At 43.4% G+C, this 24,735-nt stretch overlaps 2 protein-coding genes across 4 annotated transcripts in view; one reads left to right on the top strand and one right to left on the bottom strand.

The window, feature by feature from the left end:
* ATG4A (autophagy related 4A cysteine peptidase) overlaps positions 1–6,477 on the top strand; it is a 30,242-nt gene extending 23,765 nt beyond the window's left edge. For all 3 annotated transcript variants that reach the window (XM_060756214.2, XM_060756215.2, XM_067471574.1), the window contains 3 exons: positions 532–588; positions 2,925–3,036; positions 5,492–6,477. In XM_060756214.2, coding sequence (XP_060612197.2) covers positions 532–588; positions 2,925–3,036; positions 5,492–5,556 — 234 coding nt within the window. In that variant the 3' untranslated portion in view covers positions 5,557–6,477. The remainder of the gene's footprint in view (positions 1–531; positions 589–2,924; positions 3,037–5,491) is intronic.
* A 3,774-nt stretch (positions 6,478–10,251) lies between these two features.
* The window catches only part of COL4A6 (collagen type IV alpha 6 chain), a 207,059-nt gene continuing 192,575 nt past the window's right edge, over positions 10,252–24,735 (bottom strand). The window contains exons 37-46 of the mRNA XM_067471575.1: positions 23,961–24,032; positions 23,141–23,266; positions 21,384–21,500; positions 19,042–19,203; positions 17,219–17,317; positions 16,411–16,557; positions 15,117–15,233; positions 14,361–14,552; positions 12,400–12,686; positions 10,252–11,561 (exon numbers count right to left, since the gene is read on the bottom strand). Of these exons, the coding sequence (XP_067327676.1) occupies positions 11,301–11,561; positions 12,400–12,686; positions 14,361–14,552; positions 15,117–15,233; positions 16,411–16,557; positions 17,219–17,317; positions 19,042–19,203; positions 21,384–21,500; positions 23,141–23,266; positions 23,961–24,032 (1,580 nt within the window). The 3' untranslated portion in view covers positions 10,252–11,300. The remainder of the gene's footprint in view (positions 11,562–12,399; positions 12,687–14,360; positions 14,553–15,116; positions 15,234–16,410; positions 16,558–17,218; positions 17,318–19,041; positions 19,204–21,383; positions 21,501–23,140; positions 23,267–23,960; positions 24,033–24,735) is intronic.

The following is a 24,735-nucleotide window of genomic DNA, read 5'->3' on the forward strand; positions in this document are numbered from 1 at the left end:
TGTTTGCCATGTATATGTACATTATAATCCGCCCCGAGTCCCCTGCGGGGTGAGAAGGGCGGAATGTAAATAATGTAAATAAATAAAAAATAAAAAATGGTTATCAGTGATGTCAGTGCTCCATGTCATCCACACTCGGTGGAGTCTGGCGCTTCTTTCCTCTGCACATTCCTCCCTATAAATATAGGGGATAATTGGGCTGGTTTCATGTGAGCCTCCAGAAACAAGGAATTAAGAGTGGGGGGGGGGGGGGGTTGGTGAGCCAGAGCTATTTCCCCCTTTGTTTAGCCTTAATTTTGGTGTCTATTTGGCTTGGGTTCCTGTTGAGGTTGAAAGCCACCTCTCGACATGTGTTGGAGAACTTACCTGACCAAGGGAAGGAACTGTGATCATAGCACCCTCCCTATTCAAAGTGATTTGAAAACTAAGAAGACAGGGTGGTCCTATTATTTTCTTCCTCATTAAACAATCTGATCTGGTGGCGTGTTTGATTCCAATAATTGTTTTCAAATATTGCCTCTACGTTCACAGGGATTCTTTTGTAAAGAAGAAACAGACTTTGATAACTGGTGTAGCCTTGTGCAAAAGGTAAGTGGTAGGAAATCTCTTATAGTATAAATGTGCATGCTGCGCCTGACTGTACACTTCAGTTGCAGACTGGATGTATAGAATATTAGCCTTAGAGGGATTATTTTATTGGTTCTTTTCTATTTAGGAAGCCATTTGTTTGTAGTCTTGTGGTGAAAGTAGCCTGAATGTGTAGCCAGCTGATATATGGCTTACTTAGCACTGTGATGCCTGCCACAGATTCATCAGTATGTGCATCTTACTCATAAGAGCGTAAGTGCACAAAGCTACTGTCTGGAACATATTTTGCTTTGTTTATAGCATACCTTTTCTCCCAATTTCTGCCTTATCAGTAGGGCTTATAATCAGTAGGTGGTGCAATGGGTTAAACTCTTGTACCAGCAGAACTGCAGACCAAAAGGTTGGTGGTTCGAATCCAGGGGGTGAGGTGAGCTCCCATCCGTCAGCTCCAGCGTCCCATGTGAGGATATGAGAGAAGCCTCCCATAGGGATGGTAACACATCAGGGCGGCCCCTGGGCAACGTCATTACAGAAGATCAATTCTCTCACACCAGAAGCGACTTGCAGTTTCTCAAGTTGCTTCTCTCTCTCTCTCTCTCACACACACACAAAAGTAGGGCTCTTCCTCTAGTTTAGTGACTTATCTTAAAATGTGCACATCTGTATAAATAGAGACGGGAAAGGGGATATAAGTCAGGATAAAAAATGAGAAAGTGGCCTGGAAAAAAAAAGAAGAGCAATCTTAACAGATTAGAGAGATGGGCCAAAACTAACAAAATGAAGTTCAATGGGGACAAATGCAAGATACTCCACTTTGGCAGAAAAAATGAAATGCAAAGATTTAGAATGGGGGACAATGCCTGGCTCGAGAGCAGCACGTGTGAAAAAGATCTTGGGGTCCTTGTGCACAGCAAGTTAAACATGAGCCAACAATGTGATGCGGCAGCAAAAAAAGCCAATGGGATTTTGGCCTGCATCAATAGGAGCATAGTGTCTAGATCTAGGGAAGTCATGCTCCCCATGCTCTATTCTGCCTTGGTTAGATCACACCTGGAATACTGTGTCCAATTCTGGGCACCACAATTGAAGAGATATATTGACAAGCTGGAACATGTCCAAAGGAGGGCGACTAAAATGATCAAGGGTCTGGAGAACAAGCCCTATGAGGAGTGGCTTAAATAGTTGGGCATGTTTACCCTGAAGAAGAGAAGGCTGAGAGGAGACATGATAGCCATGTATAAATTTGTGAGAAGAAGTAATAGGGAGGAGGGAGCAAGCTTGTTTTCTGCTTCCCTGGAGACTAGGACGCAATGGAACAATGGCTTCAAACTACAAGAAAGGAGATTTCATCTGAACATTAGGAAGAACTGTTGAAGTTGTTTGCAATTTATAATGTATATTTCAAAGTGTGCATGTATGTTTAAAATACAGTAGCTATGTGCCGAGTGTAATGTATTCCTGTGTGGAAAGAGTTAACTGAACCATGGAGGGAACGGCATTCCTAGAGAGGTCATAAATCAAGTGTGTAGAACAAATGGACGCTCATACATCACTCTGGAATGCAGGAGGTGTGGACTAGTACTGATAACAGTGGAAGCGTTCGGTTCATGATGTTACGATCAGACGGTAAAGAAGCAAGTTTAAGATGTGCTGAGTGTTAAGTAGCTTCTAATGTATATAGCAGTAAAATAAAGTAGTTTATAGTCTAGGTGGCTGTGATTGATCTGTTCCTGTTTTGCTGTGCTGCTGATGTCACTGACAAGAACTTCCTGTGAGAACTGTTCAACAGTGGAACTCTCTGCCCCGAAGTCTGGTGGAGGCTCCTTCTATGGAAGCTTTTAAACAGAGGCTGTATGTCCATCTGTTGGGGTGCTTTGAATGCAATTTTCCTGCTTCTTGGCAGGGGGCTGGACTGGATGACCCATGAGGTCTCTTCCAACTCTATGATTCTAGGAATTCAACCTGCTTCTAATAGGGATTCAGCATGAAGGCAGTGATGAGAAACTGTTCTTTGAAGCCACCCCTTTCTTGCACAAAACAGAGAAAAACGGCCCTCCCTCCTTTCCCCCCCCCCTTCCCTTCATTTCCAGCCAAACAATGTTCTGAAGCAACACAAGGAACTCAAAGAATATGGTCCGCCATTTTTGTTCTCTCGAGGCAGAGTGGAAGCCATCATTTGTAATAAGGTTTTCTGATATAAGCCTTGCAGGACTTTGCAGTCTCTCTGCAAAGAGGCTTACACAGTATGCCCCTACTAAAAATGGCTGCCACATTCTCTCGGAGTGTTTATTTGTTTCATTTCCCAAGGACCCTTTTACAAATATTTTCCTTTTCAGGAGATACATAAACAGCAGAGTCTGCGAATGTTTGAGCTGGTTCAGAAGCACCCACCACACTGGCCTCCTTTTGTACCGCCTACGAAGCCAGAAGTGACAACTACCGGTGCAGGTACGGGACTGCTCCTTACGAGGTGGCATTTTCTTCTCCTTTCCAATGGAACTACTGTATTTCATCGCATAATAGTCAACATCATTTTCCCTGAAAAAAGAGGGGGTGCGACCATTACCTAAACAATTTTCTATTTAATCAATTTTTAGAAAATATAGTGTCCAGACAACTATGTAAGTTTAACATTTTCATCCTCTTTGCCAGAAGGGTCTGTGCCAGTGTCATTGCTTTTATGCTCATGACAAATGTTTTCTCCACCCCATCACTCTCCCACAGTGATTCATGTTCTGATCCATCCAGTGCATTAAAATGCCAGTTTTTAAAATACCTTTGACAACAATGCCCTCTATGCTAAAATCCTGTCTCTTAATGTCCCATGTGCGCATACGTTTTAAAGATGAGCGCTTCACATTTCCAGCAGGTATCAGTTGTTGATCCGCAAAAATTATAGAAATTTATAGACATTTGTTCGCCTGTCTTCCCAAGTGATTTGTAGGATTTTTCGGACCAGTGTTGATGGAATCGTTCCAGGAATTGAATTTGATGTCTGTAGACAGTCCACGTTTCACAGGCCTATAGCAGAGTTGGGAGGACAATCTATATAAATAAAAATGTAATGTTCGTCCTTGCAGACGGCCAATTCTCTCACACCAGAAGCGACTTGCAGTTTTTCAATTCTCTCCTGACACGACCATATTTATACACATGCACACGCACGCGCACACACACACACATTAGCTGTACCCGCCAGGCTTTGCTGTGGCCAACCTTCCCCCTCCCCTCTCTTTCTCTCCTTTTTTCCTACCCTTCCCTCCCTCTCTCCTTCCTTCCCTTTTTTTCTTTCCCTTCTTCTTTCTTCCTTCTCTACCTGTTTCTTTCTTTCTTTTTTTTTTTTTTTGCTTCCTTTGCTCTTTGGTTCCATCCTTCCTTGTCTCTTTTCTTCCTTCCTTCCCTCCCTCTTTCTCTCTTTTGTTCCTTCTCTCCTTCCGTCCCTCTTTCATTTCTTTCATTCTTTCCTTCTCTCCTTCCCTCCTTCTTTCCCTCTTTCTCTCCTTCCTTCCTTCTCTACCCTTCTTTCTCTTCCTCCTTCTCTACTTCCTTCCTTCTCTATCCTTTCTTTCTTTCTTTCCTTCTCTCCCTCCTTCTCTCTTTCCTTCTCTACCCTTCTTTCTCTCCCACCTTCTCTCCTTCCTTCCCCCTTTCTGTGTATATGTTTTGTGTATGTGTGTGTATATATGTGTTTGCGTATATATGTGGTTTTGTGCATGCGTTGTAATGCAATTTTTTGGGTTTTTTTTTTTTGCTTTTTAAGTCCCTTCCTCTGTGTTTTTCAGTGTGTTGTTATGAGTTAAAAACACACTGAAAAACACAGAGGAAGGGACTTAAAATGAATGATGGTCACTCGTTGGCCTGATAGGTGTCTTGTGTCCAAATTTGTTGTCCATTCTGTCTTGTGGTTTTTGAGTTATGTTAATCCCACAAACAAACAAACATTACATTTTTATTTATTTATTTAAAAGTTTTGTATACCGACCTTCTCACCTCTCTTGAGGGACTCAGACCGGTTTCCAACTATAATATCACATACAATCAATAAAACATCATAATACATATTACAGTAAAACATTAAAACAGCAATTACAATCAATAACTATAATGGTCAGTCGTCACACTAAAATCGTTGCTCATCATCCTCCATCCATATCTCAGGGTATTGGCTCACTCGTCGAATGCCTGTCTCCATAATCCAAGTCTTCACCTGTTTCCTAAATGTCAGGATAGAAGGGGTGGTTCTGATTTCCAGTGGGAGAGAGTTCCAGAGTCGAGGGGCCACCACCGAGAGGGCCCTGTCCCTCGTCCCCACCAGACGCGCTTGCGAGGCCGGTGGGACCGAGAGCAGGGCCTCTCCAGACGATCTTAATAATCTTGATGGTTCATAGGGGAGAATACGTTCGGAGAGGTAAAGAGGGCCGGAGTCATTTAGGGCTTTATAGGTTAACACCAGCACTTTGAATTGTGCTCGGAAGCTAATTGGCAGCCAGTGGAGCTGGTGTAACAGCGGAGTGGTGTGCTCCCTGTACCCAGCACCCGTTAGTAGTCTGGCTGCTGAGCGTTGGATTAGCTACAGCTTCCGGGCAGAGAGAGGTGTGGGGGTGGGAGGGAGTTCACCTACAAGCAAAGAGCATTCTGAACCCCTCCACCAATAGAATTGGGCCAAACTTCCCACACAAAATCCTCATGGCCAACAGAAAAAACCATTTTCTGATGGTCTTTAGCGACCCCCCAGTAACACTGCATTACACCATAAAGCTGTATTTCTGGCATTGCAGAGGGATTGGCTGGTGACTTCTGGAAGAGCAACATAGGGGTCCATATGATGAAATTTATGGGTTTCTGCAAAAAGATATACATGGGGCCTTGTCATGAAACCTTCTCTTTCCCTCCCTTTCCACAGAGCTTATTGAGTCCACCGATAAACTGTTTGAATTGGAAGAAGAGTTTGAGATCCTGAGCGTATGAAGGGCACCTCCGCTGACTTTTTGGCACGCAACCCGTGTCGTGTGTAGCATTTTGATAGTGACTGAGACCACACATAGCCTTTCCAGCCCCCAAGTGCCTGCATACGAACAGTGACGACACAGCACAAGACCTGAACCCTTCGGGAAGCGAAAAGATCCTGGCTCCGGCTTGTGCATTTCCCCCCCAGAAATATATATATTTTGTCCGAAGTAAATGAGACTTTTTGGGGGGAGATGAAAGCAAAAAAAAAGATATTGAAGTAAAGACTCTATTGAGAATCGCCTCAAAGGCATCGACCTTTGGACGGTTGTTATTCCTCGATGTAGTATATAATGCAATAGTTCTGCTCACGCTGAAAGCATGTTGTCGAGGCGAAGAAGCGTGTGGCCTCTGGTCCCTTTGCGTGGGCAGTTCCCTAGGAATAAATGTCTTTGTCTCGTCTTAAAAGCTCAGTTAGATCAGGCAAAAAATTAATAATAATGGTTTTGTAAAAGGTTTTCACATTTGTGCGGCCGCCACACTTCCGGAACCAAGAAGCCCAGCCGTTTCTATGAAAGGAACTCCTTTAATGATGCAACGTTGCCTCCTGTTTCTAGGAGATACGCAAATGAATGGGGGACGTGGAGGGCCGCCCCCGAATTTCCCCATCTTTTTCTTCCACTTCTGGGAAAGGAAGGCGCATCACACAATAAGCCTGAAGCAGGATGCCTCACTCTTTCTCATGACATCGTTCACCCTGCCCTTAATAGTTCCAATCATTATTAAAACTCACTTTGGTTTTGCTTCTGAGTTAAAAAAAAAGAAGAAAAAAATACTTTTGTTATAATTGTATATTATTTATTTTAAATTAAACATTTACAGTTTTCTCCCTACTTGTGTAAGAGCACTTTATGTGTGCATCTAATAAATTTCTTAAAAATATGTCAACATGGGTTTTTGTGCATTATCAGAACCATTCTAATAATCCAAGGAGGTTATCGGTCTTGTAATGAAAACCGCCTCCTTCACTGAAGCTGGACCTTAGATTGCCATATAATCCAGTTCACTGCATTCTGAAACTGAATTATATGATCGTGTGGATCCAGCCTGACTCTCACACTCCTCTTGCTGTCACATTGTCATCGTCACATTTCAACAAAGTTTATAATGAATCTACCGAAATGTATTGTCAAAGGCTTTCATGGCCAGAATCACTGGGTTGTTGTAGGTTTTTTCGGGCTATGTGGCCATGTTCTAGCGGCATTCTCTCCTGACGTTTCGCCTGCATCTATGGCAAGCACCCTCAGAGAGAATGCCTCTAGAACTGTGGTTCTCAACCTGGGGTCCCCAGAAGTTTTTGGCCTACAATTCCCAGAAATCCCAGCCAGTTTACCAGCTGTTAGGATTTCTGGGAGTTGAAGGCCAAAAACATCTGGGGACCCCAGGTTCAGAACCACTGCTCTAGAACATGGCCATATAGCCCTAAAAAACCTACAACAACCCGATCTACCAAAATACGGGCTTCCTATTTAATGAAGATCTGAATAATATGTATAATGGATTGCTGTGAGTTTTCTGGGCTGTCTAGCCATGTTCCAGAAGCATTCTCTCTTGATGTTTTCCCCACATCTATGGCAACCTCAGAGTTTGTGAAGTCTGTTGGAAACTAGGCAAGTGAAGTTTATATATCTGTGGAATAATGTCCAGGGTGGGAGAAAGAACTATTGTCCACTTGAGGCAAGTGTGAATGTTGCAATTGGCCAGCTTGATTAGCACGGAATAGCTTTGCAGCTTCAAAGCCTGGCTGCAAGACTAGGCAAGTGAGGTTTACATATCTGCGGAACAATGTCCAGGGTGGGAAAAAAACTCTTGTCTAAGAGTTCTTTCTCCCACCCTGGACATTTTTCCGCAGATACGTAAACCTCACTTGCCTAGTTTCCAACAGATGTTACAACCTCTAAGGATGCCTGCCATAGATGTGGGCAAAACATCAGGAGAAAATGCTTCTGGAGCAAGTTGCAATTTACCAGTTTCATTAGCATGGAATAGCCTTCTGGCTTCAAAGTCTGGCTGCTTCCTGCCCTGGGGGAATCCTTTTGTTGGAGGGTGTTGGCTGGCCCTGATCATTTCCTGTCTGAAATTCCCTTGTTTTCTGAGTGTTGTTCTTTATTTACTGTCCAGATCTTAAGAGTTTTTTTTTCATACTGGTAGCCAGAAGGTTGGCTGTTTGAATCCGGGGAGCAGGGTGAGATCCCACTGTTAGCCCCAGCTTCTGTCAAACTAGCAGTTCGAAAACATGCAAATGTGAGTAGATCAATAGGTACAGCTTTGGTGGGAAGGTAATGGTGTTCCATGCAGTCATGCTGGCCGCATGACCTTGGAAGTGTCTAGGGACAACGCCGGCTCTTCTTCTTAGAAATGGAGATGAGCACCAACCCCCAGAGTCGGACACATCTAGACTTAATGTCAAAGGGAAACCTTTATCTAGATTGTGTTCATTTTCATGGTTTCCTCCTTTTTATTGAAATTGTCCACATGCTTGTGGATTTCAGTGGCTTCTCTGTGTATAATAGCTTTACTAAATATCTTATACAAAAAGGCTCCGCCAGCTTCGTATGTGAGAACAAACAGAATATAAATCACAAACGTGGTGTACCGATCTTTTATGGCTTTTTTGGGGAGATAAAATAACAGTGGAAATACGTTTTGTAAAATGTTTTTGACAGTGCATTACAAAAATAATTCTCCTGCCTCAGACTAGAAGTAAAAACAAACAAACAAAAACCAAGCACCTCATTGTTTCGGCAGTAAATCTAATGACTACTGGATGTAACATCAACATAATACTAAGCTATTTAATAGTCTATCAAGCACCAGGTGTTTCAAGGCTACCTCTGAGAGACAAGGGCAGAATATTAACATGTGAATATTACAGGCTGGGAATCTGCACATTTGTTGGGCACAACTTGGTAAACAATATTTTAACATTTCTTATTTTACATACAGTGCACACCAGGTTTGTCCTACCATTAGAAATGTACAACTTCCAGAAGCCTCAGAGAAGCAATGGGACTTCTGTCTTGGGAATCAAAAGTTTTCATTCGGGGCTCAGAAAGTTGCAAAGCGGGGAGTTAAACTTCTCCAGTGTCTAATTCAAGCCTCTTACAAATGGTTATGGAAATTTCTGAAATTTCAAATGCCAACAATCTGCTTGGTATGTTGATAAGACTTTCATGGCCGGAATCATTGGGTTGCTGTGAGTTTTCTGGGCTGTATGGCCATGTTCCAGAAGCATTCTCTCCTGACGTTTTGCTTGCATGTATGGCCGGCACCCTCTGAGGTTGTGAGGTCTGTTGGAAACTAGGCAAGTGCGGTTAATATATCAGTGAAATGTCCAGGTTGCAAGAAAGAACTCTTGTCTGTCTTGCAGCCAGGCTTTGAAGCTGCAAGGCTATTCAATACTAAACAAGGTGTCCGATTGCAACATTCGCATTTGCCTCAAGCAGACAAGAGTTCTTTCCCCCACCTTGGACATCATTCCGCAGATATATAAACCTCACTTGCCTAGTCCCCAACAGACCCCTCAACCTCTGAGGATGCCTGCCATAGATGTGGAAGAAATGTCAGGAGAGAATGCTTCTGGAACATGGCCATACAACCTGAAAAACTCACAGCAGCCCAATCTGCTTGGTATTTTCAGCTGAGAAAGCTAGAAAGGTAGGCGAAGTCTCAAAAAAATTCTGTGGCCTTATCTCAGGAGTTGAACTACGGCATTTACTTAGTATAAGTTCTCTACTCCAGAGAAATGCCATCCCCACATGATGTCAGGTTATTATTAAATAGCTTGATAAAGTCTAGACCAGGCATGGGCAAACTTTCTAACTTGGGAGCTGAATGCTAGCATTCCCTGCTAGGAGGACTGGCTGCCCGGTGATGGAAGGAAGGAAGGGAAGGAGGAAAAAAACAGAGAAGGAAGAAAGGGAGAAAGGGAAGGATGGAAGGAGAAAGAGGGAGGAAAGAGGAAAGGAAGGAAAGACAAAAGGGAAGGATGCAAGAAAGGATGAAATGGTGGAAGGGAAGGAGGAAGGAAGGACAAAAGTTAGGAAGGGAAGGATGGAAGGAGAAGGTGAGAGAGAGAGGGAAGGAGGGAGGAAAGAGGGAAGGAAAAAAGGGATGAAGAGAAGGATAGAAGGAAGGGAAGAATAAAGGAAAAAAAGGAAAGCAAGATAAAAAGGAAGGAAGGAAAGAAAGAAGGAGAGAGCGAGGAAAGGGAAGGACGGAAGGATGGAAGGAGAAAGAGGGAAGGAAGGGAATGAGGTATGGAGGAAGGAAAGGAAGGAGGAAGAAAACAGAAGGAAGGGAGAAATGGAAGGAGAAGGAGGGAAGGAAGGGAATGAGGGAAGGAGGAAGGAAAGAGAAAAGGAAGGAAGGAAGGAAGGAAGGAAGGAAGGAAGGAAGGAGAAAGAAGGAGATAGCATGGAAAGGGAAGGAAGGATGGGTGGAAGGGAAGGATGGAAGGATAAAGAGGGAGGGAAGGAAGGAAGGGAACGAGGCAAGGAGGAAGGAAAGAGAAAAGGAAGGAAAGACAAAAGGGAGGGAAGGAAGGACGAAAGGGTGGAAGGAAAGGGAAGGAGGAAGGAAAGAGAGAAGGAAGGAAAGACAAAAGGGAGGGAAGGAAGGACGAAAGGGTGGATGGGAAGGTAGGAAGGTAAGGGAAGGAAAGGAGGAAGGAAAGAGACAAGGAAGGAAAGATGAAAGGCTGGAAGGGAAGGAGAAAGTGGAAGGGAAAGAAGGAGAGAAGGAAGGATAGGATGGTGAGAGAGAGGAGAGCCTGAGAAAAGAGCCCAAGGGGCCACATTTAGCCCCTAGGCCTTGGTTTGCCCATAACTGGACTCTAGACAATACCTATGTCACAGTTTGCACATTCGTTGAGTCACGAATCAAGGTTTCTTGTATAACCCACTTGCTGGTTGCAAATGATTAGAATTGCATGATGTAGAAAATATTCCAAGGGAAGAAAAAGCAGCCCTTTAAGCACATGGGAGTAATACTTACCCCACAGGCGATATCTAAGTCAATTTCAGAGAACATTAAAGCAGGTAAATTGTCTCAGAAAGTCCAAGATAAGAAAATTTTAAAAATACAAGGAATGCAGAGAGCTCGTGAAAGCTAATCAAGGCACAAAAAGTGATCTTAAAAAATTGGAGTCTTCATCCCAAATTCATCCTGGGCACGTTCAAATGTAGCATCTTAAATATATATATACTAAAATTGCATGAAGCTAATGCTGGTAGATTCAAACCACTCATTTCCCCTTGGTTTACTATGGCTGTGTCATATAAAGATACCGTTTTATGGCAAGTAATGGGACTTGGACTTGATTCCGGCATCCATGGAACCAAACGCTCTCATGTACTTACTTACTGCACTATTTTTTCTTAGCTTCAGTAACATCTGAATTTTTTTTTTTGCAAATGTCTCAATCCATAAAGTCCTAAAGGGTGATAGGTATGAGAGAAGAACATTCTCCCGAAGTCAGGTGATTGTATTAAACGTGGTTCGGCGTGTTAAAAAGAGGACAAAGGTGGCACCCCGGAAGGCAGAGAAAAGACTCTGAGGTAGCCATGAATACAAGAACGAGAGAAGGGGAAAACGTATAGCACCATGTTCTGTGATGATAGATAAAAGGATTCCGGCCTTCGAAGAAAGAAGACCCCAAAGTCCTGGGGGAGGAAGGTGGGCTTCGGCTGGGTTCGGGTCCTTGGCTACAAGTTCTTCATGCAGACCTGGCAGCGGCTCACCCGCATCCGGAGCTGCCCGGCCTTCAGCGTCTCCGAGACGGGAGCTTCCACAAATTGTTGGGTCGGTTCCACCGTCGTCAGCCAGAAGCTGTACTTGTTGGAGAAGTAGTGGCAAGTGCCCCGGGCCCCATTGCACTCGATGAAAGGGGTGGCGCGGAAATCCTCCAAACAGGACCCCGGGGAGACCAGCGACTGGCCACCCCCCTCGGCTCCGGCCGCCGTGTGCTGGAAAAGCAATGGGTCAAAATCGCCATCAATGTCAGGATTGATACCAGCACACAGAATGGACACCAATAAGGCACACAACCCTGGTGTCCCACTTTTCCCATTAATTCCAGCAGTATCCCATTATACAATTTATAAAGTCAATGGTTATGTTAACCATTGTTTATGTCGCTATTATACCCCATCTAAACCAGTGTTTCTCAACCTTCCTAATGCCGAAACCCTTAATACAGTTCCTCATGTTGTGGTAACCCCCAACCAGAAAATTATTTTCGTTGCTACTTCATAACTGTAATTATTATTATTATTTAAAACATCACAAGATGAGTCCACAGCAGACACCCTGCTGGCTGTTGCATTGGATCACACGTCGGACACTTCCTAAGTGTCTAGGACTGTGTGATGTATGCGAATGATGTGTGCAGATCCCAGTAAGGTGGCCTTTTGCAGCTGGCAGATGGTAATCTTGTCAGCGCTGATTGTATTTAAGTGCAGGCCAAGGTCTTTAGGCACTGCACCCAGTGTGTTGATAACCGCTGGGACCACCTTGACTGGCTTGTGCCAGAGTCTTTGCAGTTCAATCTTTAAATCCTCATATCGTGTCATATTTTCCAGTTGTTATTAATAATTATAATTATAATTATAATTAATTGCCATTTTGAGTAGGATGGCAGAAGTATCTGGAACTGTGGACGAAGGAGGAAACCTGGGAAGTGCTCTGTCCTCAGTCCCCATGCAGTTGACCACCCTTGCTTTAATGGAATGCAACTATATGAGAACATATTGACTATGGCCCCAGGGTAACAGCACGTGCCCCTCCGTCCCCCCAGAAGCTTACCATCAGGAAGGAGTAGCCGATCCAGAGGCTGCGCCAACCTTCGGGACACTGGGGGATGTTGCTGCCTTGGCTGTGGATGGCCACCGCTTGGGAAGGGGCCTCGCAGACGGAGCAGCGGCTGATGTACTGGGCAATCTGGAAGCTGCCGACGGGCATCATGGGGATGGGAGCCGTGGTGGAAAGCCAGTAGGACTTGTCGTTGCGGCTGGCATAGTAGCAGACCGCGTTGATGTTGCAGTAAATGAAGGGCATCGTGCTGAAGCGGGGAAGGCAGGAGCCAGCAAAGCCTTAGGGAACGAAATGGCAAGGTCAGTGCCTACCTACCATTCTAATTTACAAGACCAAACTTGGCACGAATATTCCATATGCCCAACTAGGAACACAGATGGGGTTTGGAGGAAATAGACCTTGACACTTGGGAGTTGTAGTTACTGGGATTTATAGTTCACCTATAATCAAAGAGCATTCTGAACACCACCAACGATGGAATTGAACCAAACTTGGCACACAGAACTCCCATGACAAAGAGAAAAAACTGGGAGGGTCTGGTGGACACTGACCTTGATTTTTTTGAGATGTAGTTCACCTGCATCTAGAAAGCAGTGTGGACTCAAACAATGATGGATCTGGACCAAACTTGACATGAATACTCAATATGCCCAAATGTGAACACTGGTGGGGTTTGGGGAAAGTAGATCTTGCCATTTGGGAGTTGCAGTAGCTGGGATTTATAGTTCACACATAATGAAATAACATTTTGAACCCCACCAATGATAGAATTGGGCCAAACTTCCTGCACAGAACCCCCATGATCAAAAGAAAATACTATATTTTCAGATGGCCTTTAGCGACCCCTCTGACACCCCCTTGCGACCCCCACAGGGATCTTGACCCCCAGGTTGAGCAACACTGGTTTATATGTTATTGTACCCCTGGTGACAGTGGGTTAAACCATGGAGCTGCTGAACTTGCTGACCAAAAGGTCGATGGTTCGAATCCGGTGAACAGGGTGAGCTCCCATTTTCAGGCCCATCTTCGGCCAACTTAGCAGTTCATAAACATGCAAATGTGAGTAGATCAATATGTACGGCTTCTGTGGGAAGGTAACAATGCTCCATGCAGTCATGCTGGCCACATGACCTTGGAGGTGTCTACAGACAATGCCAACTCTTCAGCATAGAAATGGAGATAAGCACCAGCCCCTAGAGTCGAACACGACTAGACTTAATGTCAAGGGGAAACCGTTACCTTTTTTATATGTTACTATGTTTTAAATTGTATTTTGGCTTGTAATCCTTGTTTATGCTGGGCTTGGTCCCATGTAAGCTGCCCCAAGTCCCTTCGGGGAGATGGTGGCAGGATATAAAAATGAAGTTATTATAATATTACTATTGTAAACTTATGGGCCATGGTATTACAGCGGTTTAAAATTACTAGCTGCAGGAAAGACTGCTGACCAGAGGGTCAACAGTTCAAGCCGTGAGTTGAGGTGTGCTCTCGACTGTCAGTCCTAGCTTTCTGCCTACCTAGCAGTTCGAAAGCATGCAATGCGAGTAGATCAATAGGTACTGCCTCCCAGCGAGAAGGTAAAAAGAAGGCCCATGCAGACATGTAGACATGCCAGTAAAGATTGGAGAAGGTTACTGCCAAGCAGGCTCCTTTGGCATGGAAAAATGGAACAACAGCACCTCCAGGCGCCAGAAATGGAAAAACAGGGAAGGCCTTTATCTTTGTGTACTGTATGTTGTTTATGTTAAAAGGCTTTGAATGTACTGAAATCTGCTCTGAGTCCCTCCGGGGAGATAAAGTGGAATATAAATAAACTGCATTGTTGTTGTTGTTTTTGTTTGGAAGTTAATGTCTCATCCCTGTTTAGTGCAGCACAACAGTCTGAGCATAATCTTTCTGTTCTTTTGTCAGGCAACTGGCGCATGGCACCATCCATCCACATATCCACTCACCCAGGTCTTGGTTGTGCGCCTTCTCCTGGCCCTCCACGTACAGCAAGCTGTAGCCTTCCCAGAGCTTGCTCATCCCCACGGGGCATGGAGGGATCTGCTCCGACTGGCTGTGTTTCACCAAGGTGTAGCCCACGCCAATGCTGCGCCCCGGCATCCCTGGCAACCCCGGCGGCCCTGGCCTCCCAGGCGAACCTGGGCAGAAAGAAAGGGAGGAGGGAGGGAGAGAGAAAGAGAGGAAGAGGTGTATTGGATGCCAGCTGTTATGGATGTACAATGAGACCCCCGTAACCACAGAACCCATATCCGTGGGGGAATTGTCTCTCTAGAACTTAGCTGGGTCCTCCAGGCTCTCATGGCCCTCTTAACATTATCTCCTCCCAGCTAAATAATAAATCAATCTCCTTAAGCTGCTCCTCATAAGAATTCATAGCTTCCAGACATTTGACCATTTTGGTTGCCCATCTCTGGAAACCTTCCATCTTGTCAATATCCTTCTTGAATTGCTTTGCCCAGAACTGGTGACCAAAAGCAGAATAGAGTGGTTCAGTGTATTGTCGAAGGCTTTCATGGGTGGAATGACTGGGTTGTTGTAGGTTTTTTGGGCTATATGGTCATGTTCTAGAAGCATTCTCTCCTGACGTTTTGCCTGCATCTATGGCAACCATCCTCAGAGGTTGTGAGGATGCTCCTCATAGCTCCTAAAATAAGCTTGGGGTGCACCTACATTGTAAAACGTAGCAATATCCATGTATTTACCTTCAAAGCCCAGGGGTCCAAGGTTGCCTGGAGAACCTGGGTCACCAACCGAGCCAGGTGAACCGGGGAAGCCATTGGTACCCATTTGGCCAGGTCTACCTGGCATCCCTTTGGGACCTGGAATAGGGAGACACATTGATACGTCAATTGAATACTTCACTATCACAAGTAACAAGAGACCCTGCATTTCATTTCCCATAACTGGAGGCATCATCATCATCATCATGTTCGACCCACCTCTCCCCAAGGATCGAGGTGGATTTCAACAGTTTTAAACCATTATTCTAACCTTCTTCAATGTAAATGTGCTTACGTATCCTTCCAATAATAATAAAGAGAGTAAAATAATAAATGTACTAATAATAGAATAAAATAATGCAAATGTAATAATAACATTAATAACAGAGTGAAAATAAAAATGTAATAATGACAATAATAAAGAGAGTAAAATAATAAATGTACTAATAATAGAATAAAATAATGCAAATGTAATAATAACAGTCGTAATAGAGTAAAATAAAAATGTAATAATGACAATAATTGAGTAAAACAATAAATGTAATAATAATAATAGAGTAAAATAATGTAAATGTAATAATAATAATAATAATAATAATAATAAATGTAATAAAAGTAATAATAATAACAGAGTAAAATAATAAATAACTTTGACTCGAGTATAAGCCAAAGGGGGCTCTTTCAGCCTTAAAAAAGGCTGAAAAACTCAGCTTGGCTTATACTTGAATATATATGGTAAATCAATCCAAGGAAGCATCTACACGGTAGAATTAATGCAATCTGGCACCACTTTAACTGCCATGCCACAATGCTATGGGTTCCTAAGATTTGTCGCTGTTACCCTACCAAACTACAACTCCCAGAATTTCATAACACTTAAAGTGGGGGCAAACTGCATTAATTATGCAAGGTAGATGCACCTGTGACTACAAAAGAGCAATTTAAAATTTGTAAGTTAAAACTTGCACATATAGAGCAATTAAAAACATATAGCGAAATTTAAAACATATGCAGTGGTTCTCAACCTGGGGTCCCCAGATGTTTTGGGCCTTCGACTCCCAGAAATCCTAACAGCTGGTAAACTGGCTGGGATTTCTGGGAGTTGTAGGCCAAAAACATCTGGGGACCCCAGGTTGAGAACACTGATATAGAGCAATTAAAAACCAAAGGAACTCAATAAATAACCCCTAGGTTCACAAAAAGCAACAAAATTAAATTACTATCAACTAGCCATAATATCTGAGCCAACTCAGCTTCCGGAAAGTGGTGGTGTTACCTTGCTGGCCAATGGCCCCCTGGAATCCTGGATCTCCATTTAACCCTGGGTTGCCATCGATCCCTGGAAGTCCCATTAACCCGGATGGCACCTTGATGTCTTCTGGTTTCTGGGTCAGACCTGGAGCTCCCTGAAGACCAGGAAAACCTGCACAGAATAGACAAGAGTATGGCTTGCACAGCTAGTCCCATATTGCTGAGAAGAAACCAGAAAAACATTCAATTTTTTTGCAATTGCAAGAGTTGTTTTGGGGCTTCAGATTCCCAACAGCCTTAGCCAGCAGTAAGGAATGATGGGAGTTGCAGTTCGAAAACATTTTGAGAGCCACTCAACTCTCATCCCTGTTCTAGAAGGGGACAATTGTGGATTTTCCTTCTTTGGAAGTGTTTAAACAGGGACTGGATGGCCATCTGTTGGGAGGGCTTTGATCATGTATTCCTATATGACAGAACGGGGTTGGACTGGATGGTCTTTCCAACATTATAATTCTGTGATTCTATAAATAAAATATGGCTCTATATGATATTATATGTAAAATACGCCAAAATAACAAAGAAACCAACAACAAGAATCCTGCAATGCAATACAATACTGAAATGTGATAAATGTTGATAGGATGCACACACATATTTCCATCCTAGATTTCTTAAGGCGTTGGTTTAAACCATAAATGATCAAAACATAGGTCAACTCAGGAGATCAAGGCACAAAAAGGAGGCTGTTGGGAGGTTTGCAGAACTACAAAAATTCTTCTTAGATACTGGCTTATTCTCGCTGATCTCTTGTCCATGTCCTATTTGGAACTTACCTCGACGTCCAGTTTCACCTTTCGGACCGGGGAAACCTGGATCACCTGGAAGGCCATCTTTGCCAGGCATTCCCATGCTGCCAGGCTCCCCTTTGAAGCCTGAGAAGAGATAGAAATGATGGTGATCAGGATGATAATAGGGACAATGGTATGTATTTATATACTTTTGTACCTCAAAATAATCTTTTTCTTCCTTGGAAAATCAAGATCTCAATAACCACTTTTGGATGGACCCACACACCTTACTAACATGCGTGGATGAATGAATGTTGGCACTCCGTTCTATTTCTCTGAGTCACAATTTTGGAGTACTGGGGATCTTGGAATTCTGGATAAGGGATGCAGCTCCTCTGAGAAGAAGCGGAGAACATCTGTGCTCTTTTTAGTTGCCCAAAAAACATCTACTCTCCCATAAAATATATTTGTCTTTCAATCATGCTTTCAAGAGACAAAAATAAGTAGACTTATTAAAAAGTAACATTGTTGGTTTACTCACAAACTTCATGTATTCAGCATACAGATACTTTGTTTATCAATCCAGTTACACATAGGATTTGAAGTAGGTTCTCTGAATAGATAATAGGCATTGGCATGGTTCTAAATGGTTCTAAAGTACTTACAAAACTTCTAAAGCGTTGATAAAGTTCTGGTGGTGAAAACGTCAGAACTCTAACAAAACTTTCAAAATTTTGTTATAATAAACCAGTTCCAATTGGTTCTGTCATAAAAATCGCCAATAACGAAATAATAATTAAATTAAGTTTTGTTAGAGTTCTGAAACTTTCACCACCTGAACTTTAGCAACACTTTAGAAGCAAAGCACCAGCGCTCTCTAGTTTTGTAAGCACTTTAGAAGCATTAGCCTGGGTCAGAGTAAGCTCCCGGCCATTTGTCTAGCTTGCTGTTGAAAGATAGTTGCATCCAACAAGTAGGAAATTTAGGTACTGCTTATGCAGGGAGGCTAATTTAACTAATTTATGATGCCATAAAAATCTCCAGCAACGTGCAAAGGAATGAGGAAGTTCTCCATCAATGTCACAAGTGGACAGTGAAGCAACAGCTTCTCTGGTGGCCGGAATTAGAAGCATACCCTCATGAAGCTGGAAAGTTAAATAGCCTCTCTGTGACTGCCTATATATGTTATATTATTATTATTATTAAACTTTATTTGTACCCCGCTAGCATATCCCAAGGGATTCGATGCGGCTTACAACAGGCCGAAGCCCAGCACAACACAATACAACAATACAATACATAGCAAAATAAAACAGTTAAAGCAGAAAACAAAGGCAATAACAATACAACAGGACGTTATTTAAAAAAAAACTGAGCCGGCTGAGGTGGGGTACAGGGTTAAAAGTGCTGAAAAAAGTGTCGGAGGGATATAAGATTAAGATATAAGTGCGGTGTGCGTTGAGAGTGATCTTGGTTCTACTAAAGTGCCTATGGAACTAATTGTTTGCCATGTATATGTGCATTATGATCTGCCCTGAGTCCACCGCTTACTGCTTGCTGCCCTGATCCTTACACTACTTGTTACTTAAGAAATGGTAAACACTCTAACATTTCCTACTAATGATTGAAGCATACTGTTTCTAAACTGGAGTCTGAGTCCTGAACAAGCCCAGATCTGATCACATGGTCTGCAGCCCCTCCCACAACAAAGAGTTAAGGAAAACTGCACATCAATACACACATATACAATACGGTAAGCAGTTTGAATTATATACATAACAAATAACTAGTGGAAGCTTGAAGAAGGTTGCTATTTCCAAGACTCTGATGCCACGAGGGAGGGTTTGAAGATTAACATCACATCTCACCTTTGAATCCTGATGCTCCTGGAACGCCATTGAGACCAGGGAAGCCCGTATCACCTTTGGGGCCCAGAAAACCAGGAGGACCAGGGAAACCGGGCGTCCCTGTGTCCCCCTGATTAGAAGCCGGACCTGGGAGTCCTTTGGGACCAGGGGGTCCTTGAGAGCCTACAAATAACAAAAAATAATATTAATCATCAGATACACAGTCAGTCTTCCATATTCATGGATTCTGCATCCACAGATTCAATCATCCACAGCTTGAAAATCTATCTATCTATCATCTATCTATCATCTATCTATCTATCTATCTATCTATCTATCTACCTACCTACCTATCTATCTACCTATCTACCTATCTATCTATCTATCTATTAGGGCTGGGCGGTTTCGTTCGTTAATTTCGTAATTCGTTAATAATTCGTTATTTTTGGGGTAAACGAAGCGATAACAAACCATCCAGGAGCAACTAAAAAACAAAACGAATTTTTAAAGCTATTTCATAATTGTTTTGTTATTGTTTTGTTATTATTTCCGTATGTGTCTGGTGCAAGTTTGATAGTTGTTTCCCTCCCCTCTCCCTGGGTCGGCATTTACCCCACTTCTGGGTCCCTGGCCTCTGCTTAAGTGGATCAAATTCTCCTCTCCTCCTGTTGTCACCTCACCTCGTTCCTCTCTCTGGCCTGCGTGCATTGGGCAAAGAGACACAGCAGTGCAGCACTCAGAGACCTGCCGGTTGCCTGCCTAACCTCTTTCCTTCTCCAGGTTAAAACTATTATATTTATTATATTTATTATTATTATTATTATTATTAAGAATGGATGGCCATCTTTCAGTACTGCTTTGACTGTCCCTTACATTCACGAAGGCAGAAAGTGGTTTGTTATTATTATTATTATTATTATTATTATTATTATTGAGAAGAAGCATTGTCAAACCAGAATAGAGATCTCACCCACCCTCCTCTCTCTCTCCTTCCCCCCCTTTCCTTCTCCAGGTTAAAACTATTATATTAATTATATTTATTATGATTATTATTATTGTTATTATTATTAAGAATGGATGGCCATCTTTCAGTACTGCTTTCACTGCCCCTTACATTCACGAAGGCAGAAAGTGGTTTGTTTCACCCCTCCTCTCTCTCTCTTTCCCCCCTCTTTCCTTCTCCGAGGTTAAAACTATTATTTAAAACTATTATTTTCACGTCGCGCAACCGCGTCCGCCATTTTAACGAATTGATTCGTTAATATTAACGAAATTTCGTAAATACCGAACTTTTTTAAGGGAAAATTTTGTAATTATTTTAAATATCGAAACAAAAAAAAAACCCCAAATACAAATCGATTTTAGAAACAAATTTTTCCGTTGTTACCCAGGCCTACTATCTATCTATCTATCTATCTCTCCCTCCCTCCCTCCCTCCCTCCCTCCCTCCATCCATCTACCTATCTATCTATCTATCTACCTACCTATCTATCTATCTATCTATCTATCTATCTATCTATCTACCTATCCATCCATCCATCCATCCATCCATCCATCTCTATATCTATCTATCTATCTATCTATCTATCTATCTATCTATCTATCTAATAAAAGTCAAAGTTTGCATGTATATATGTATGTGGGTATGTTTACAGGTGATTTCCAAGATGGTTACCACTTTCAAAGAGCACTATGACTCCCACTAATGACGGATCTGGACCAAACTTGGCAGACAAATGCCCTGTACTAGAGGGGATTGGGGAGGAAAAATTGACCCTGCATTTTGGGAATTATAGTTCACCCCACATCCGGAGAGCTCTGTGACACACACCAACAATAGATCTCGACTAAACTTGGCATACAAACCCAACATGACCAATCTTAAGTACTGGCAGAGTTTGGAGGGAATTGATCTTGGATGTTGGGAAATAAAGTTCACTCATATTCAGAGAGCACTGTGAACCAAATCAATGATGGATCTCCACCAAACTCAGCACACATACCCAAAATGACCAATAGAAAATGCTAAAGAGGTTTGAGGGAACTGACCCAGGATGTTGGGAGCTGCAGTTTACCCATATCCAGAGCCTACTGTGAACTGCACCAAGCCTGGATCTGGACTAAACTTTTAAGTACTGGTGGGGTTTGGAGAAAAGGATGTACTTGGGATGATGGGGAGGTAGTTGAACCATACTCTTATGCATTTTCTAACAGGACCATTCATAAAATCCAAAAACAAACAATGACTTTTTTGAATAAATGTCATTACAAATGACCTAACCCGGACACTGTTGGGTATCTAAGCTAGCATTGCATAAAGAACACACCAATAAATGTCATATAAATGACTCCTGACCGCATACCTGGTCTGCCGTCCTCTCCAGGTTGTCCAGCATCACCAGGTCTTCCAGGAATTGCAGACAGAAAGGAGACGCCAGGAGGACCTTGCAAACCTGGTGGGCCCATGGCTCCGGGGCGACCTAGAAGGACAACAAAAGCCATCGATATTGTGTTCTCTGCTTGCCAAGAGGCAGAACAAATGGATCTGGAACATGATCTACAACATTATGTCAGATATATATGTGTGTAAATGTAGATGTATATGTTACTTCGTTTGGTTCTCCACATTTATGGGAGAGTCTTGTGCTCTTATTCCCAACAACAGTGGAAGGGTGCCTGTATGTGTCTGTGTGTATTTTCTATACATATGTATGTTTACATTTATATTTGTATACTAATGGAATATGGCTATGTTAGTGAACTTAGGTGCTGGGTTACAATACTTGTGTAGCCAAAGTGGGGCTGCTGAGAAATAAACTAGAAAGATTAGCATGCTTGGCATTCTAAATGTAAGGAGAAGGAGAAGGAGAAGGAGAAGGGGGAGAAGAGGAGGAGGTGGAGAAGGGGAGGAGGAGAGGAAGAAGAGAAGGAGAAGGAGGGGAAGAGGAGAAGGCGAAGGAGGGGAAGAGGAGAAGAGGAGGAGAAAGAGAAGGAGGGGAGGAGGAGAAGGAGAAAGAGGAGAAGAGGAGAAGAGGAGGTAGAGAAGAGAGACTGTAATCCCACCACATATGCATAGTTGGGGGAGGCAACTCTTCTTTCTAGTTGATTGAGAATGGTTGGGTTGGATTTTAAAAGAAATAATAACGCTGAGAGGAGGAGGAGGAGGAGAAGTAGGGGGAGGAGGAGGAGAAGGAGGAGGAGGAGAAGAAGAAGGGGAGGAGGAAAAGGAGAAGGAGGGGAAGAAGAGAAGGAGGAGATGAGGGAAAGAGGAGAAGGGGAGGAGGAGAAGGAGGGGAGGAGGAGAAGAGGAGATAGAGGAGGAGGAGGATGAGAAGAAGGAGGAAGAGGAGTGGAGGAGGAGAAGAGGAGGTAGAGAAGGAGAAGAAGGAGGAGGAGGATAAGAAGGAGGAGCAGGAGGGGAAGAGGAGGAGGAGGGGAAGAGGAGAAGAGGAGGAGAAGGAGCGGAGGAGGTAGAGGAGGAGGAGGAGGGTAAGGGGGAGAAGAGGAGGAGAAGGAGAGGAGGAGGAGAAGCGAGGGAGGAGGAGGAGGAAAGGGAGAAGAAGAAGGAGAAGGAGAAGAGGAGGAGGAGTCATTTAACTGAATCATCTTACCTTGCTTTCTCTGTAGATCACACTGGACAACACACATTTTGGTGCCTCAAATGTTAGCCCTGTTTCTGAGTATAACCGACTTGCCAATTCCAAAAATGGGACCAATTTCCCCCTACCATATACCATCTATCAGTCTTCTTCTGCTTGCCCATAGAAAACCAGGATAATAATATCTAAAAAACTAGAGCTGATGTAGTCTATCCAATACAATTTTCTGAATCAGCACCCCAAATAGCCCCAGGAACAGGCCTAAAATACCAAGACATCAACGAATGCAGAAGAGCTATGATGGAACCCATTGGCCATGGGCTCTTCCTCTTCTGGTCTTGCCTTCCCTTTCCCCCCTGCTTCCCAATTTGCTTTTTCCAATGTACTACCTCATTTTTATTGCACCCATATACAACAGTCCTTTTGGCTTCTGGGGAGAATTAATGATTGAATTGGTCCAGGACCCATTGACTTGTCTTTACATACTGTTTCTAATATGTTGATTTTCTCTTGGTACTCACCCATTTCCCCTGCCATTCCTTTCTGTCCCGGAAACCCTGGGACCCCAATCTGAAATCCCGGAAGTCCTGGCTGTCCTTTGGTGCCCGGAAGCCCCGCAGGACCTGGAAGTCCAATTTCACTTGAGCCTAATGAGAGGATAAAGGGGCAATTACAAAGAAGTTCATGAAGTACATCACTCCTTCCCAGAACTGATAGAGGGACACTTGCTCAAGGTCTCCCAATGTGTATCCAGGGCTGAAACTGATATTTGAACCCAACATCCAAACCACTATACTCCACTATATGCCCCCAGTGGCGCAATGGGTTAAACCCTTGTGTGTGCGGGACTGCTGACCTAAAAGTCAGCGGTTCGAATCCGGGGATTAGGGTGAGCTCCTGTCTGTCAGCTCCAGCTCCCAATGCAGAGACATGAGAGAAGCCTCTCAGAAGGGTGGTAAAACATCAAAACATCCAAGCGTCCCCTGCGCAATGTCCTTGCAGACAGACAATTATCTTACACCAGAAGCGACTTGAAGTTTCTCAAGTTGCTCCTGACATTAAAAAAAACCCACTAGTTCAGGGCTGGGGGTGTTTTTGCATATTTTGTTTAGAAGATGTCTGCCACTGCTGTCTTCTGAAGCTGGAAGAGTATGGCGTGAGTCTCCATAGCTGAGATTTGAACCCCGATTTCTAGCTCAACGTTCAAACCACAACACCGCTGGCCTTCACATCGCTTATAGGAATCATCACGAAAAGGGCTATAGGGACCACAAGTTCTCCAAAATTCTGGCAAGTGGCTAAAACTGCTGCCAATATTATTCAGAAAGTTCCCCAATTTACCTGGTGTTCCAACTGAACCCTTGGTGCCTGGTAAGCCATAAAGACCAGTCAGACCTGGAGGACCAGTGAATCCTGTATGTAGAAAGAAGGTGGCATTGAGTGAGAGTTGAGATGTAGAAAGCAAGAAGGTTTCCTGATTACATAGTTCATCTTCTGGTCCCAACAGAACTCTAAGAAGACATATGAATGCATTATTAATTATCGCATCTATTCCTATCATACCTTGCTTCCATTAAGCTCAAAGTAACACACTTGGTGCTCTTAACTCCTGCTTTCTTCTGACAACAACCCTGGAAAGTAGATTTGGCTGAAGGAGCAACTGGGCGAAGATCGCTTTGTGGTTCTCAATTGTCCAGGCATGGACAAACTTTCTAGCTTGTGGGCCGCATGCTAGCACTCCCTGATAGGAGGACTGGCTGCCCGGTGATGGAAGGACAGAAGGAAAGGTGGAAGGAAAGAGAGAAGGAAGGACGGACAAACAAGAGGAAGGGAAGGAGAAAGAGGAAAGGAGGGAGGAAAGAGGGAAGGAAATATAAAAGGGAAAGAAGGAAGCGAAGGGGGAAGAAAAGAGAAGGGTGGGAGGGAGGGAAGGATGGATGGAGAAAGGGGTAGAAAGGGAATGAGAGAGGAAAGAGGGATGGAAGGAAATACAAAAGGGAAGGAAGGAAGGAATGAAGGATGGAAGAAAGGACAAAAGGAAGGAATGGAAGGATGGAAGAATAAAGAGGGAAAGAGGGAAGAAAGGAAAAACAAAAGAGCAGGAAGGAAAAACAAA

The sequence above is a fragment of the Anolis sagrei genome, chromosome 10 (assembly GCF_037176765.1).
Source record: "Anolis sagrei isolate rAnoSag1 chromosome 10, rAnoSag1.mat, whole genome shotgun sequence".
Lineage (NCBI taxonomy): Eukaryota > Metazoa > Chordata > Lepidosauria > Squamata > Dactyloidae > Anolis > Anolis sagrei.